The sequence below is a fragment of the Gobio gobio genome (assembly GCF_949357685.1).
Source record: "Gobio gobio genome assembly, chromosome: 24".
Classification (NCBI taxonomy): domain Eukaryota; kingdom Metazoa; phylum Chordata; class Actinopteri; order Cypriniformes; family Gobionidae; genus Gobio; species Gobio gobio.
The window spans coordinates 36,906,278-36,924,957 of record NC_137120.1 but is presented as its reverse complement, the minus strand read 5'-3'; the positions used below and the strand labels follow the sequence as shown (position 1 = coordinate 36,924,957).

The 18,680-nt window shown below is 38.2% G+C and overlaps 1 protein-coding gene across 1 annotated transcript in view; it reads right to left on the bottom strand.

Annotated features, from left to right (window-relative positions):
• Positions 1-18,680, bottom strand: part of lrp1ba (low density lipoprotein receptor-related protein 1Ba) — a gene marked incomplete at its 5' end in the record, with an annotated part of 414,271 nt that overhangs the window by 251,093 nt on the left and 144,498 nt on the right. The window contains 3 exons of the mRNA XM_079807766.1: positions 7,093-7,218; positions 10,517-10,657; positions 15,282-15,410. Coding sequence (XP_079663892.1) covers positions 7,093-7,218; positions 10,517-10,657; positions 15,282-15,410 — 396 coding nt within the window. The remainder of the gene's footprint in view (positions 1-7,092; positions 7,219-10,516; positions 10,658-15,281; positions 15,411-18,680) is intronic.

The following is an 18,680-nucleotide window of genomic DNA, read 5'->3' as shown; positions in this document are numbered from 1 at the left end:
TCATCCTTGATTACCCCTTCAAAATCAGTCAGAAAACTTGGAGTAACATTTGATGACCAGTGGTCCTTCAAAGAACACATTGCAAAGACATTGTGCTGCACAACATCAGGAAGATCAGACCATTCCTAACAGAGCACGCAACACAGCTTCTCGTCCAGGCCCTGGTCATTTCTAGGCTTGGCTACTACAATGCGCTTCTGGCTGGACTCCTATCACGTGCGATCCAAACACTTCAAATGATTCAGAAAGCACGTCTTGTCTCGTCTTGGGGCATGTCTTGTCTTCAATAAGCCCAAAAGGATCCATGTCATAGCTCTCTTCATCGCTCTGCACTGGCTACCACTCACTGCTCGCATCAAGTTCAAGGCCACCACAGGCTCAGCTCCTGCATACTTTGACTGGCTCCTACAAGTCTACATCCCCACCAGAAGCCTTCACTCAGCTAAGGCTTGTGGTACCATCACAGAAAGGCAGAAAAACCCTCTCCAGAACATTTTCCTTCACCGTTCCCTGCTGGTGGAACGATCTTCCCACCTCCATCCGAAATGCAGAATCATTGACAACATTCAAAAGACAACTGAAAACTCATCTCTTCCGTGAGCACAAAAAATAAAATAAAATAATATAAAAAAAATATTATATATATATATATATATATCTCACCTAAAGGATTATTAGGAACACCTGTTCAATTTCTCATTAATGCAATTATCTAATCAACCAATCACATGGCAGTTGATTCAATGCATTTAGGGGTGTGGTCCTGGTCAAGACAATCTCCCGAACTCCAAACTGAATGTCAGAATGGGAAAGAAAGGTGATTTAAGCAATTTTGAGCGTGGCATGGTTGTTGGTGCCAGACGGGCCGGTCTGAGTATTTCACAATCTGCTCAGTTACTCGGATTTTCACGCACAACCATTTCTAGGGTTTACAAAGAATGGTGTGAAAAGGGAAAAACATCCAGTAAGCGGCAGTCCTGTGGGCGAAAATGCCTTGTTGATGCTAGAGGTCAGAGGAGAATGGGCCGACTGATTCAAGCTGATAGAAGAGCAACTTTGACTGAAATAACCACTCGTTACAACCGAGGTATGCAGCAAAGCATTTGTGAAGCCACAACACGCACAACCTTGAGGCGGATGGACTACAACAGCAGAAGACCCCACCGGGTACCACTCAAATAGGAAAAAGAGGCTACAATTTGCACAAGCTCACCAAAATTGGACAGTTGAAGACTGGAAAAATGTTGCCTGGTCTGATGAGTCTCGATTTCTGTTGAGACATTCAGATGGTCGAGTCAGAATTTGACGTAAACAGAATGAGAACATGGATCCATCATGTCTTGTTACCACTGTGCAGGCTGGAGGTGGTGGTGTAATGGTGTGGGGGATGTTTTCTTGGCACACTTTAGGCCCCTTAGTGCCAATTGGGCATCGTTTAAATGCCACGGCCTACCTGAGCATTGTTTCTGACCATGTCCATCCCTTTATGACCACCATGTACCCATCCTCTGATGGCTACTTACAGCAGGATAATGCACCATGTCACAAAGCTCGAATCATTTCAAATTGGTTTCTTGAACATGACAATGAGTTCACTGCACTAAAATGGCCCCCACAGTCACCAGATCTCAACTAAATAGAGCATCTTTGGGATGTGGTGGAACGGGAGCTTCGTGCCCTGGATGTGCATCCCACAAATCTCCATCAACTGCAAGATTCTATCCTATCAATATGGGCCAACATTTCTAAAGAATGCTTTCAGCACCTTGTTGAATCAATGCCACGTAGAATTAAGGCAGTTCCGAAGGCAAAAGGGGGTCAAACACAGTATTAGTATGGTAATCCTAATAATCCTTTAGGTGAGTGTATATACACTGATCAAAATTATAAACGCAACACTTTTGTTTTTTGCCCCTATTTTTGATGAGCGTAACTCAAAAATCGAAGACTTTTTCTATGTACAAAAAAGGCCTATTTCTCTCAAATAGTGGTCACAAATCTGTCTAAATCTGTGTTAGTGAGCACTTCTCCTTTGCCGAGATAATCCATCCACCTCACAGGTGTGGCATATCAAGATTCTGATTAGACACATGATTATTGCACAGGTGTGCCTTAGGCTGGACACAATAAAAGGCCACTCCAAAATGTTCAACAATGTGAATGTCTCAGATGAGCATTATTTATTTGTATTTGATACATTTCACTGTGGATTTTTTAGTAAATCAGTCTCAATTTCGCCGCAGGCTTTGCAAACAGACATTTACACTATGGACTTGACTAATAATAATGTAGCAGTAGTAATGCCACAACATGTAAGTAACTGTGTTCATTCTAATGCCTGATCTGAGACCGGTGATTTCTGATGTGTAATAATTCATGTAAAGTCAGATGTTCTTTGTCTATGTGTCAGTAAATCTAACCAGTGACTAAACGCTCAACTTCACATCGTTTCTCTTAGTAGGATGAAAATAATCTGTTTTTTAAACTGATAAAATTATATATAGAAAGCAATCAAAGACCGCTCCCTTTACAATCATTGGAGCTGCCAATCACAGCAGTGGGCGTTTACACTTAAGTCTCACACGTCCCTTCAAATCAGAGGGTATGAAAAATGCCTTTTATTTCTAAATTATCTCGAATTATTTCTAAAAAAATCCGGTTCATAACCCCTTTAAGACATGGTCATTAAGACATTTGTTACACCATCTAAGACTTCTTATGACCTTAAAATTCATTAAAAAAATGTTTAGATTTTAAAGACCCGCAAAAACTTTATTTGCACCAGTATTCCTAAATACATTTTATAGTTCACACGCATCTATTTTTAGTTGCACATGCGAGTGAAACAGGTGTAGGACACTAAGGCCCAATCCCATTTCTACCCCTAGCCCTTCTCTTTCCCCTACCCCTTCGTTTTGCGCGTTCACGTGAAGGGGTAGGGGTGTCTCGATTCTTTTTTGGCTGGAGTGGTAGGGATAAGGGGAAGGGCCAGATAGCCCTTCAAACGAAGATTTTTCAGGACCACACTTCAAACGAAGGGGTATGAGAAGTTTCCCTCCACCGGCTACCGTGCTGCTAGAATGTGTGTGTGTTGCCACTCGGGATCGATCACTTGCGTGTCGCCTGGCTGCCGTTTCTCCGTAGCTTGCTAAACTCACTATTTGGGTGATTTGAACACATATTAATAATAGTTAAAAAATATATATCTGGTCATCCTTCATAACGCAGTCGATATTTACAATACATATCATCTGTAAACTCTCACGTTACCAAGGCAACGACTGACTTGACGTATAACGTATGAACATTATCGCAGCACCACAGTGGATAACGAAACCATATCCGTACCGGCCGGCTCGGATCAGCACGGAATGGAACGGTTAATAAACAAAGAGAACAGTTTGGTCCAATGGAAAAGCGGCTTCACTAGTCTTGTATGTTCTGTATCATTCTGTATCATCTTCGGAAACTCTGGCTCATATGTTTTTGAACTGAAAACGAGCGCCATTTTATTAAGTCCAAATACAGCGCAAAACTCTGTTGGGAGTGAGTAATTTGTTAAACGTTATTCGCGCCTGATTTCTGTTAGATATAGCCTACGCACTTCATTGCTGTTCATACTGGTTAAATGTCACAGGATTTTATAATAAAAGAAACGGGGTATGATGACGTGTAATGGTATAGTAGTGGTGTCCCATTTCTTAGGGGAATATTTTCACCCCTACTCCTTGGCACTCTGTTTCAAGGGGCAAGGGGAACAGGTAGGTGTAGGGGTAGGGGAAGGCGAAGGGGTATAAAATAGAATTGGGATTGGGCCCAAGTCCATGAAGTCTCCTTAGATTTGAGATGGACTTTCACAGTGTAAAAGAGCAGCTCAAACATTCTCCAAAATATATACTTTTGCATTTGAAGAATAAATCAAATGTTCATGTTTTGTTAAACAATACTTTTAATCAATGATTGAAAACCAGGAATAGAAGAGTCCCTACATTTCCAGCATCTTCAGTGTTTCTGTAAATGGACTGCAGGTGTTTCAATAACCTCTGAAGGTCAGGTTGTGCTGCTTTATAAAGCTTTGAACGTGGGAAGCAAACTGGAACGTACAGCCGAACAGGTGCAGATTTTAATTCTGACAGAGTAACACACCAGAAGTTTGGTTGTTTACCGATTTTTATGCATATTGCTGTCGAAATAGTAACAAACTAAAATATGAAACAAGCACATGGTGATATGAATGAATGATGTGTCAGTTGGCAAGAAAAACTAGTTCATCATGGTTTAGCTATGCTTGAAGTTTTTTGGGTCTCATTTCTACCAATTTCATCGCTAAATTTTGCTTTTTCGGTAGGCGTGTTTTGAACCCTGCTAATGAGAACGTTTGCATCGGAGCGACATCTTGGGAGCGTCAGCTTGCCAAAAAGTCTTGATCTTAATGATCTAACTGAGGTGAGTGTCTTCAGTGGGTGCGAAATGTGCGAAACCTTTCTATTTTATTTATTATTATTTCTTGCTTTCAGCCTATATGAGCCTTGCTATTCCAGGCAATTTAATTACAGCAGGAGTTACGCTTTTTTCCTTTCACTTCGCAGACGATTAATTAGATCCCTCAAGATGGCATCTTGAAATTCCAGGTTTGAAAGCGACCTTGTACTGAAGGCGCCTTTGAAGACGGAATGGAGTTCAAATCATGAGAATAATCAAGAGAAGTGAGCATTTACAATGTACCAATTTTGAAAACTGTTGTTAAGTCTCTCATGACAACAGGTTTGGGAACTAATTGGTTGCATGTTAATTAGCAGTTCTTAAGATAAAGGATTTCTTGCATCTTGTTTTGAAAGCAAAGTGACATTTTTTTGTTGTTGCCACAAAGCCACAAAAAATAAACAATGTCAAATTGTTCTATTCTTCATTGCAATGTCATTAACAGGAAATATCATGCATAATAATTAATAATAATTAATAATAATAATAATAATAATTATTATTATTATTATTATTATTATTATTATTATTAAAAATAAACAATATTACAATGTTCTATTCTTCATCTCAATGTAATTAACAGAAAATATTGAGCATAAAATAATAATAATAATAATAATAATTATCATTATAATTATTATTATTAAAAATAAACCATATTAAAATGTTGTATTCTTCATCTCAATATCATTAACAGGAAATATTATGAATAATAATAATAATCATCATCATACTAATACAAATAGTAATAATAATAAAAAAAATATTATTATTATAAAAATTATACTTTTAGTATACTATTAGTTTAGTATGTTTTAGTATTATTTACAATTTATTTATAGATTTGATTATAACATTGTATTTGTTCTAGATTTAAATAAGTTTTATGTAGTATCTGTGCGACACACACACACACACACACACACACACACACACACACACACACACACACACACACACACACACACACACACACACACACACACACACACACACACACACACACACACACACACACACACACACACACACACACACACACACACACACACCATATAATTAAAATATAAAGCATAAAATAAGCATAATATATTTGTTTTGGTATTATTTAGTTTAGTGTTTAGTATCAATTATTATGTATTTATAGATTTGATTATTTAAAAAAAAAATCTAGATTTAAACAAGTTTTATGTAGTTTCTGTGATTATATATATATATATATATATATATATATATATATATATATATATATATATATATATATATATATATAATCTTAATTTTATTACCAATATTAAGCATAATATATGCATATAACAATTCTGTTTAGTATACAGATTGCATTATATAATTGTGTGTGTGTGTGTGTGTGTGTGTGTGTGTGTGTGTGTGTGTGTGTGTGTGTGTGTCTGTGTGTGTGTCTGTGTGTGTGTGTGTGTGTGTGTGTGTGTGTGTGTGTGTGTGTGTGTGTGTGTGTGTGTGTGTGTGTGTGTGTGTGTGTGTGTGTGTGTGTGTGTGTGTGTGTGTGTGTGTGTGTGTGTGTGTGTGTGTGTGTCTTCTGTGTGTGTGTGTGTGTGTGTGTGTGTGTGTGTCTTCTGTGTGTGTGTGTCTGTATGAACAAAAAATGAAAGGAATAATTTAACATATAATCTAATAACATTTAAATCCTGAAATAAAATATTCTATTATTTACAATCATAAAATTTCACTTCTGTCTGAAAGCGGCAGGAAATAACTCGCACCAAAAATCTTGAATTTCCCTCTCAACAGAAGAGACGGCAGTAAATTACAAGCTGGCACGAATTCTCCTTCCACCTTTACTACACTCCCAAACAGTTGTCATTGATTTTCTCCAAATTCTCCCTTTAAAGATTAGATTAGAAAATTGTATTACCCACAAAGGAGAACATTGTCTCTAGGCTATCTAAATTAAATTGACCGATGCCTGTTGGCGAAATGTGTGAAATTTGTCTCCAGCCCTTTTATCAAGGGTTACAATACAGCTCAGACAACACAATGTGGCTTAAACACAGCATCTTTACTGGGATATTGATGTTTCGGATTACGGATTTATCCTGATGTCAGGACCCCACACACCCCCACACCCCCAGGGAGGCTTTTACCGAGGATGTCTTCTAGAGATTTAGACTGCAGGATATGGTTCAATCTAAAAGTAAATTAGACGCTGGACCCTTCCAGGAGATGTAAACTTGACCGAATCGGTCGTTCGCAACCGCCAGCCCAACGCAAGATGCGGAAACTCTCACGGAGGACTCGAGCTCATTGGGCCGAAACAGATGTGTGTCATTTGTAAATCCCACCAAGTGCATGATGAATTACGAGGGCGAACCTAGTTTCATTTCGCGCGCAGACCGGAGGGAACGTGTGACACATGGGCCTGTACCGGCGGGAAATTATACAGGGGTGTCATGTAAGACTTCGTCTTCTCTCAAAGCAACATATTCTCTGATGGCGCTAGCTTTGAGCGTGCGTAGCCTACAGCGAGCAATGTGTCTCCCAGCTGTGGGGCCGGTTGGCGAGGTTGTTTCGGATGGTTGGGCGCGTATACGGGGCCCTCCATGTAGGACAGGGCTCCAGAGTGAAGCTCACCTGAGCAGGTGCGGTTGGACTCATCCTCGTTGCTGCCGCAGTCGTCAGTGCCGTCACACAACCATCTCTTTGGGATACAGCGGTTGTTCAAGCATTTAAATTGGTCCGCTGGGCAGCTGCGATTAGCTGAGGAGAAACAAACGGCCTGTCAATTGGTAACATGAATTCATTTGAAAGCATGTGTGTCCAAAAGTTTGGGGAAATGTTCTGAATTGCATACTAACACACTAGGCTACATTTGTCAAATTGTGTAGTATGTAAGCACACCATGTGGCATACTGTATCCCATACTGCAATGTGCTCAACTGGACCTTTCTTTCTGAAGTTACTGGTATATCAACTATGACTTTTAACCAGACATTTTAGTATAATTCTAAAATCGTCCAGTCTTTTTGTTGTGAAATCTTTAAGTAATATATACTGTAAAGTTAGTAATATTTCAAGATGAACATGTATTGGATTGAAGTAACTTAGATTTACTTGATTATCCATAAAAGAAAAGAAAAAAAAAGTGAGTATCAAATATGATGAGTGCTGGGGAAATTTACTTTTAAAAGTAATGCATTACAATATTGTGCTACTCCATAAAAAGTAACTAATACTTAGTTAGTTCACCCAAAAATGAAAATTAGCCTATGATTTACTCACCCTCAGGCCATCCTAGCTGTATATGACATTCTTATAGTTATATTAAAAAGTGTCCTGGTGTAACACTTCCTGTTGGAACCGCCCGCTCCAAGCGGGACTCAAACCCGGGTCCGCCGGCATGAGAGTCGGACGTAACGAGGAGGTTAAAGGCTACAACCTCTAGTGTCAGTCACTAGAGCGTCTCTTGAGATCAGAGGAGTGAGGTTTACTCGCACAGCAACTACTAGCCGGCCTCCGTTACACTCACCCCCCTAAACCTCACTCCCATCCGGGTCACGGCACCAATGTAGCCCCTCCTGTTCGAACCACCCGCTCCAAGCGCGACTCAAACCCGGGTCCGCCAGCATGAGAGTTGGGACGCTCTAACAAGGAGGCTAAAGGCTGCAACCTCCAGCATCAGTCGCTAGAGCGTCTCTTGAGATCAGAGGAGTGAGGTTTACTCGCACAGCAACTACTAGCTGGCCTCCATTACACTCACCGCCCTAAACCTCACTCCCATCCGGGTCACGGCACCAATTCCTGTTTGCACCGCCTGCTCCAAGCGGGACTCAAACCCGGGTCCGCCGGACGCTCTTACAAGAAGGCTAAAGGCTGCAACCTCTAGCGTCAGTCCCCAGAGCGTCTCTTGAGATCAGAGGAGTGAGGTTTACTCGCACAGCAACTACTAGCTGGCCTCCGTTACACTCGCTCTTCCAAGCTTTATAATGGCAGTTTCTGTTTTGAAGTCCATAAAAGTGCATCTATCCATCATAAAAGTGCATCTATCCATTATAAAAGTGCTCCACACGGCTCCGGGGGGTTAATAAAGGCCTTCTGAAATGAAGTGATGCGCTTGTGTAAGAAAAATATCCATATTTTAAACCTTACAAACTGTAATCTCTATAAACTGTAAACGCGCATCCACGAGAGACTGGCGTTCCAGTGTATGACGTAAGACACTGGCGTAGAGTAAGTTCCGGTGACGAACGTGGAAGCACAGAGTATAGAGCAAAACAAAACTTGGTTCTCGCGAGAACTAGCATATTCTCACCGGAGCGTCCTACGTAATACGCTGGAACGCCAGTCTATCGTGAATGCCCGTACGACAGTTAGCGGAAGTTAGAGCTTCACAGACTGAAACAGCCATTCACTGCCATTATAAAGCTTGGAAGAGCCAGGACTTTTTTGTAAATAACTCTGATTGTATTCGTCTGAAAGAAGAATGTCATATACACCTAGGATAGCTTGAGGGTGAGTAAATCATGGATTAAAGGATTTGTTCACTTTTAAAAAACTTTTGCTGATAATTTACTCACCCCCATGTCATCCAAGATGTCCATGTCTTTCTTTCCAAAGTCGAAAAGAAATTACGTTTTTTGATGAAAACTTTCCAGGATTGTTCTCCATATAATGGACTTCAATGGGCTCCAAACGGTTCAAGGTCCAAATGACAGTTTCAGTGCAGCTTCAAAGGGCTTTAAACGATACCAGACGATGAATAAGGGTCTTATCTAGCAAAACGATCAGTTTCTGCGAGAAACTGAGCAGTATTTATGCTTATCAGACAAACGTGATCATCTCTGAGCTCCGCCATAACTTCCGCTAGGTGAGGTCAAATATGAGCCCAGTCATATATATATATCGATCGTAGATGCCTCTTCTACTGATCCGTGCAAGCGCGAATGAGGCATTTACGTATACATCTATGACCACGCTCGTATTTTGACCTCACTTAGCGGAACTAATGGCGGAGCTCAGAGATGATCACGTTCGTCTGATAAGAGGTAAAATAATAGCATTCTATAATGCTATATAAATAATAGTTTCTCTAGATAAGACCCTTATTCATCGTCTGGTATAGTTTAAAGGCCTTTGAAGCTGCACTGAAACTGTCATTTGGACCTTGAACCATTTGGAGCCCATTGAAGTCCATTATATGGAGAAAAATCCTGGAATGTTTTCATCAAAAACATTCATTTCTTTTCGACTATAGAAAGAAAGACATGGACATCTTGGATGACATGGGGGTGAGTAAATTATCAGCAAAAGTTTATCTAAAAGTGAAATAATCCTTTAAATTTCATTTTTGGATAACTATCCCTTTAAGGTACTTAGTTACTTTTTTAGAAAGTAATCAAAAAAGTAATCTTATTAGGAATAATGCACGTTACTTGAAATGTGCTAGCCCCAACTCTATTTATGATGTATCATACTTAAATCTCTTAAATCATAACTGCATTATATGTTTTGCCCCGCACAATTAAAACTACAGAGCGTTGATCATAAAGCTAAACATTTAAATATCATCTCATTATGACATAATATTGGGAGATATAGAGTGACAACTAATATTTATATGCATTTAATGTAAATAGCCGGCTTGTTAGAAAGATTTATTTACATTACAAGCTATCAGAATTTCATACTTTTTGGTCATATTAATATCAGCTACTGCATCAAATTGCAATTTTTTGCTCAGTTTGGGCTTCTGAATAAAAAAAGGTGTTTTTTTTCTTCCTCGAGTGTTTTCCTCCATATTCTCCTATATCATAATATATGAGCCATAAAAGCCTAATGTATCAAATTTGATAGTTGCATGATAATTGGCCACGCAAACATGAAGCAATATGAGAATAATGTGCGTACTAGAAATGTTTAGTATTGCATACTGTATCATTTCACTATTTTATAATATAAAACACAATAAGCAGTAGAAAGTACTTTAGATTCCCATTGCAGACACAGCCTTTGCTTCTCTGTGTATGTGGTTAGATTACAAAAATGAGAGTAGACCTACAGCAGAGGTGCGGATCTTCATCGCTGCCGTCTGAGCAGTCATCATCACCATCGCACTTCCACGAGAGCTGAATGCAACGCTGGTTCTGGCACTGAAACTCCGCTGGGCCGCAGTGTTTTGTCTTAGTGACCTCTAATGGGGCTGTAAAGGGCAGGAACAAGATGTTAGAGAAAGAACACACACTCTATGTCTCCTCTCTCAGCATCTCTCACACACACACACACACACACACACACACACACACACACACACACACACACACACACACACACACTCACACACACATGCATACACAAGGTTTGAGAACGCATTTTAAAATTTAACATTTTTAATTGATGTTATAAAATGGATGATGTTCAAAACAATTGCAATTTGAATGAAATTTAAGTATACTGGAAGTTTAAAGTGTATATTTTATAATCAATATGAACTGCTGTAGTTTATTATTCTTATTTGAGTAAGTGCAAAAATCCGACACCACTAGTAAAATGCCTCTATTTAATTTTCTAATTATGTCTAATTAAATACAAAAACAATTATGATATGATCAGCATAACAATGAGTGGGGAAAAAAAGATGATTAAAAAAATATTATCGTTTTTTAAGTATTTACCCCATCAAATAGTGCAACAGCTAAATGTCTTAATTTTATATCTTTGTTTTATAAAAAAAAAAAAAAGATTGTGATATTTAGTGTTAGCAACAAATATCTGTTTTAATAATGAACTTATTAGTGATGTAATTATGCTTTGGGTACGACTTTATTTTACAGTGTTCTTGTTACATATGTTACATGTAGTTACTGTAATAATAACTATACATTATGCATAATTACATGCAACTTAACCAAACCCTAGTCCTAACCCTAAGTAAGTACATGCAGTTACGTAATATTACTCAATACTTAAATGTATAATTACAGTGTAACAAAGACACCTTCAAATAAAGTATAACCAAAAAACCTTTCCCTAACCATAACCCAATAGTAAGTACATGTTGTTGATTTTACGCAGTACCTAAATGTAGAAGTACACGGTAAAAAATAAAGGGTCACATTTTATTTTAAGGTGTAGTAATATTAATGAACAACATGTAATTATTATAGGGTTAGGGTATGATTAGGTTCGGTTTAGGGTTAGATACTTGTAATTATGCATAATTTACTGTTATTACTATGGTAAGTGGGTCAATGACATGACATGTATTTTTTGTGTCCGAATTCATTATTTTCCTAAAAAGAATTGTAATAAATACATGTCATATATCAAACTGATCTACAATATTTCCTTTATAAGAAACCCTTTTCATTTTTTTGAAATTCAATTGACTTTTTGAGTTGTGGTGTTTGAAAGACCAAAAATGTCAGGTGGTGCGACCGTCCGAACGTACAAGCAGAAAACAAAACCGCAATAAAAAGGTTCATTTTCTCTGTAAAATTCTTATAAAATCAAATAGTTTGGCATGATTTTACGTTAAATTACTTATCAATGAGGCAAAATAGTGTATCAGTCCTATTTCAAAACGATTCTATTGCTTAAAAAAAAGTTTGTCCGAAAAATTTACTTCTCCAAATGTCATAAAAATGCAATTTTATGCAATGTTACTTTAAGAAAACCATGTGACAGCATATGACATCACACAAAAAACCCCAGAGGACCCCTTTGATGCAGTAACAATGTTAGTCACCCTCCCATAAATATTAGATAATTTGACATTTTTGAGTAATGATGAGGTCGATCTTATCATGTCAGGTGGTATGACCCCTGGACAACTTTGAAAATGTGTTGTTATTATAAAAATGTGTATTTGATTATTGTGTAACCTTGAGCATATGGTCAAACAAGTTAATGCCTGTTAGATTTGAATTGAGTTTGTAATGTCAGATACAAATAATTTTTACAGTTAAAAACAAAACCTAAAAACTCCTTATGGAAAATTGGGTGTTTGAACACATAGAAAAGTGTCCATTTATATGAATTGGACAAAAAGGGCAATACATAAAGAAATGAAAAGGGAATTTACCATGTGATATGCATTTTAGACACTACAATGATTCATATGTAAATTGTAAATGTATACTATTTTAAATTAATATATGGTCGCACCTCCTGACATTTTCTGGGAGGTAAAATCAGAAATCTTGTTTAATAATGAATTAATGCTGTCTTAAAAGCTGTAAAACCAATTTGAATCAACACCATACATTTTTTTGGACATAAAAAAGCATTTTAAAACCGTTTTGCTTAAAATTATAATTTTTTTATCTTAAAAACCTTATTTGTCATTGACCCAAGTACATGTAACGTGTAACAAGGACACGGCTACCAAAAATACCAAATAAAATGTAACTGTGTTTTGTTACAAAAGATTCTTTACGTTCCGGTTATTCCAACCCGATCTCACGGCAATTTGTATGTATTTTACGAGGTAGCTAATTCTTACGACCTCGCAAGTACAAATTTGTACGATTTTTGCTAAATTTAACGTATTTGACGAGGTGATCAATTTGTATGATTGCGTATGAATTACCTACCCCTAACCCCACCCCTAAAACCCACCCATCACTGCAGTATAGACAAATCGTACAAATTCATATGAGCGAGGTCGTACGAATTCGTACAAATTAGCCCCCTCATACAAATACGTACGAATTGGTTGTGAGATAGCGTTGGTTATTCCAATTTAACTTCCTGTGCAGAATAGCCTATTCAAATTCAAACGGAATTTGAAAGATAACCAATTCTTCAGTTCTGAATTGTTTAAACCTGAAACACACACATCCACTGTTACTTATAACGACACATAAAAGAAAAAGGGACCCACTTTATATTAGGTGGCCTTAACTACTATGTACTAACATTTTAGTTAAAGGGTTAGTTCACCCAAAAATGAAAATTCTGTCATTAATTACTTACCCTCATGTCGTTCGAGACCAGTAAGACCTCCGTTCATCTTCGGAACACAAATGAAGATATTTTAGTTGAAATCTGATGGCTCTGAAAGGCCTCCATTGGCACAATGGCACTTTACACTCTCAAGACCCTTAAAAGGTACTAAAGACGCCGTTACAAAGTCCATCTCACTACAGTGGTTCTAAAATAACTTTATGAATCGGCAAGAATAGTTTTTGTGCGCAAAAAAACCCTAAATAACGACTTATATAGTGATGACGATTTCAAAACAAGGCATCATGAAGCTTTGAAGCGTTATGAATCAGTGAGTCGAATCAGTGGTTTGAATCGCCAAATTTCAGCAGTTTGCCGGTTTGACACGCAATCCGAATCATGAATCGACTCACTGATTCATAACGCCTCAAAGCTTCATGATGCCTTGTTTTGAAATCGTCATCACTATGTAAGTCGTTATTTAGGTTTTTTTTGCGCACAAAAACTATTCTCGCCGATTCATAAAGTTATTTTAGAACCACTGTAGTGAGATGGACTTTGTAACGACGTCTTTAGTACCTTTTAAGGGTCTTGAGAGTGTAAAGCGCATTGTGCCAATGGAGGCCTTTCAGAGCCATCAGCTTTCAACTAAAATATCTTCATTTGTATTCTGAAGATGAACGGAGGTCTTACGGGTGTCGAACGACATGAGGGTAAGTAATTAATGACAGAATTTTCATTTTTGGGTGAACTAACCCTTTAATCATTTGATATAATGCACTTATTGTGTACATACATGTTTTTACATTGTACTTACATTTTACAAATTACCTGCATGTAATTACGTCTGTAATTAATTTCTGTAGTTACATTTGTAGGTACACAGTTGACACTTCCCTTAGACCTAACCCTACCCTTAAACTTACCCATACCACCACACCTGTCCCTAACCCTACCCGTATCCCACCTCAATATCAGCAAAGGTGTTTTGCAATACAATTTGAACACAGTAAGTACATTGTACTTGTTTTTTGATGTAAGTACATAGTACTTAAGGCCACCTAATATAAAGTGGGGCCAGAAAAAGTTAGCAAAACTGGATGTCATATATGCAGTATATTGAATCCACTTGAGTTTACAACTGATTTAAAGCCAAACCCCATGCAAACGCAAAGATGACTGCAGCCAAACCGCAGGTAGAGCCGAGGCATTTATATCCCCCACTGGAATTGGAAATCAATGGACATATTCAGCTTAACGTAAACATATCTGATCTGCAGTCAAATTTCCCACAAACGCCACCATTATTGACTAGTCTGTGGGTGCCAACACATAATTTGCATATTCTGCTCGACCACATACACAGTGGGATCGTTATGATGATTATTAAAAAAAATACATATCCAAATGCAAATCTCAGTATAACAATCAGCTCTAACCAGACAAAATTTCTCATATGTCTCTCATATGTGACCCTGGAGCACAAAATCAGTCATACTTTTTTTTAAATTGATATGTATACATCATCTGAAAGTTTAATAAATAAGCTTTCCATTGATATATGCTTTGTTAGGAATCGCCTAAAAGTTGTCCAAATGAAGTCCTTAGCAATGCATATTACCACTAATAATACATTTTTTATATATTTACAGTAGGAAAACTTCAAAAAATCTTCATGGAACATGATCTTTACTTAATATCCTAATGATTTTTGGCATAAAAGAAAAAAATCCCATACAATGTATTGTTGGCTATTGCCACAAATATACCAGTGCGACTGGTTTTGTGCTCCAGGGTCACAAACTGTCCAAATTATTGTTCACATATCACATTGTGCCTGATTAATGATGACTGTTTCCAAAAGACTAATGGAAGCTTACATGAACAGGTGATGTTATCTTTCTCCAGATGTTGGCCATCTGCGCAGGCGCACACACGTCCCGCAGGTGTGGCGAGACACAGAGCCGAGGGGCTGCAACCACCGTGATTCAACGAACATTGGTTATTACCTGCGGGGAAGCAAGTGAAGATGTCAAACAAACCATATTTCCTGTACTCCAAAGCAGCTACTTTGAAACTCCAATGTGCAAAGACAAGTTTAACCTGATCCTTTAACTTTTAATGATTTGAACCACCAAGATAATTCCATTGACTCGCTCGGTTGTAGAACTAGGCACTATAATATTTTTGTAGCATCTTATTACTCTAAAAAAGTTAACCAGAAACACGATTATGAGTGCTAAACTAATTGTGTAACCACAGACTTCGACTAACTCCATGTCCAAGCGCTCCGAATGAACTATCAAATGCTTTTTCCACTCCCAGTTAAGCACAGAATCCAGACGGGACATAAAACGACATGCTCAGAGCTTCTTGTCTAATGAACATCGATCTTTCTCCATTAAAATCAATGCTTCAGGCATGTCTGGGATAGACTCCCAGTGAAGATGATATCAATCGGACGTTATGGATCATGTGTCCACTGAATCATCCGCAGAGATGAATGTAGATTAAAGCAGATCGAGTTAATTGAACACGGCTTTTTTACTTTAGCTACCAAAATATCATAATGCACAGTAGGTCTTTTTTGACTCCAGAATGCATTTACGGAAAAAGGCAAAACCGTACAGACATCTATATCATTTCCTCAGGCCAACGATAAACATTTTATGTGGATACGAGATTTTAAACTGAAACCACTGACCATTTCTTAGAATAACAGTTCTGAGCAAATGATATCCAACTCGCTTTCAATTGTCAAGTGAGGCAAAAGAATGAGTCATAGCGAGTTAATGTAGCATAACATGACAACAACTCCTGAACAGAGCTTAGTGAAGCTCGCAAAATGATAAATAGCGAACATTATATCATTCGCTTTTACCATATGCTTGTAACATGCATTAAAAATGATACAACAGCCAGACGTGGTTAGTAAAGTTTGGATCCGAGATATTTCATAAACAAATGCCCATGATTTCCACTAAAAACTAAATGCTCTGCCAGGTTATTATATATTCATAACAGTTGAGTTCACATGTGCCGCAGTGGTGCACAGAACATCTGGGCAAAATCAGTAGTGCAAACATGATTTTCAAGCTGTTTGTTAAGAACAAGAATTTGAAATACAACCATCAACCACCTTGGAAATGTTCACACTATCCATAGAAGTCCCATTTTTGACACCCTTTTCGGCACCCATTTGCGGATGGGTCTCTTTGTTTGGCAAGGAAACAGCGCACTTGATGTTGTTAAAACAAACAAAGTCATCAATACTCATTGTTGAAGTTTGAGAACGATTTAAGCCTGATTTATATTGCCATTGCTTATAATTGTTAACATTTCCAAGGATCAGAATTCTCCTCTCAAAGTGATCGGGCACAGCAAACTGTAAGTCGTGGAGACTTGAAACTTTGAGGGCTGGTAGTATTCACACCATCTACAGCATCACCAAGGCTCGCCACGATTGGCCTGACGGAGGCACTACCCGAAATTTACAGGTATTTTGGATTTTTTGAAAAAACTAATTTTGCGAACTAATCCTAGGTTTTTGGCACGATCAGAATCAAACCAGTGCAGCAAAATTCGCTTGAGTCTGATTGTCAATAATGATCAAAGATAAAAAGTTTAGATTCACAGTCTCTAAGGGCCGCCAAAACGTTCAAAGTGGGCCAAGGTTGTCCAAGGAGCCAAGAAATGACAAATTGAGCGTCTTGCGCGACTGGTGCTTTTTGTGCATTCACGTGTTTGAAGCAAATTCGTGTCTGACGCCCGAGTTGAAAAATCGGAACTTTGACGTCAATTCGCGCCACGTTAACCAATCAGGAGCCTGCTCGCTGATGTCACGTGGTAAAGTGACGTGATGAGAAACCCTGCATAATTATAAAATACTACTGTTGTGTCACAAAATGTAGTTTTAAGACTTTTTCAGGAGGGAATGTAGTTGTTCAAAGCTCAAATCTGTGGTTTATTTATAAAGAGAGCACCTATTTAAAAAAAATAATCTTGCGTTTTTGGAGTTGTGAGATCCAGGCGATCACCGGGCGCTCATCGCTCATTAACCCGGCGACGGCAGCCTTTCCTCGGCCAGTCCTCCTGACGTTTGCCGCTGACTCTGATGTCCTGTAGTGGTTCGTCTTGTGTGGATCTAACGGCCGATCTTTGGTGTCATGAATCTATAATTTGTTGTCTGCCAAATCGTTTTGACTGAGGGCAAAGAGAAGTTTCATAACTTTATTTTTTAAGGATATTTAAATATAAATGCAGTGAAGATAATGTATGAGTTGCCTGGACCACATTTGTGTGGCTATTAATGTTTAATATATATTTTTAATGAAAATGAAAAGAGGCAGTGGTGTTTTATGACATATTTCTCCTGGAGCGCCTTGAACGCACGCCTGTTTCGCTTCAAACGCTCGATTTATACGCACGTCCAATTCGCTGTGGACGCACGAATGGATTAAAAATGTTCAAGCATCAAACTAGACGCGATTTTGACGCTCTATTCGCGTTTGGTGTGAATGCAGCATTATGGCCCTAGAGGCCTGTGAGAAATTTGAAAGAAATTGACCACCGGGGGGCGCCTTCACGTTCTTCACATCTGTAAAGGATTGTATCTCATGCGATTTTTCCAACACGCCCACAACATTCATACAACATTTTAGCCTCTAGGACCGCCGCTGTCAATAAAATCGCTCGTTAAATATTGGAGACTATTTCAAAAACCAACTTTGGCAAACTAGTCCTAGGATTTTGGCTCAACCTCGATTAAAACCACTGCGGCACAATTCTCAGGATTCTCTAGGTCAATAATTATCCCCCAAAATATTGAACTTTTGGATAGCTATAGCAGGGTCATTTAGAAAATAGACATGACAAAGTACCCAAAAGCCTATCTTTCATAAACAAAAACTCAGAACTTTGCATCATTAGGTGAGCACATGTGGCACAGGATTCTAGAGAAGCATGCAAACTTAATTCAGATCGGCCCATATGTGGGGCTATAACTGTTAGGTGTAAAATTCTGTATTTGAAATGCCTCAAAATGCCTGATTTGCATAGAACTTAACAAAATTGGGTGTGCATATGCATCACATGTTTCTAAACAGGCATGGGAACTTATGGACATAAGGCCATAGGTGGTGCTTTAACTGTTATAAAGGTGAAAAAATCTTTAAAAACCATGTATTTCCTTAGTAAACTGCCTGCATTGGCTATAAATGGTCTTTTCCATCTATGATCTAAGTGATTGCACGCTTGCTAAATAAAACATAGTAGTTTTT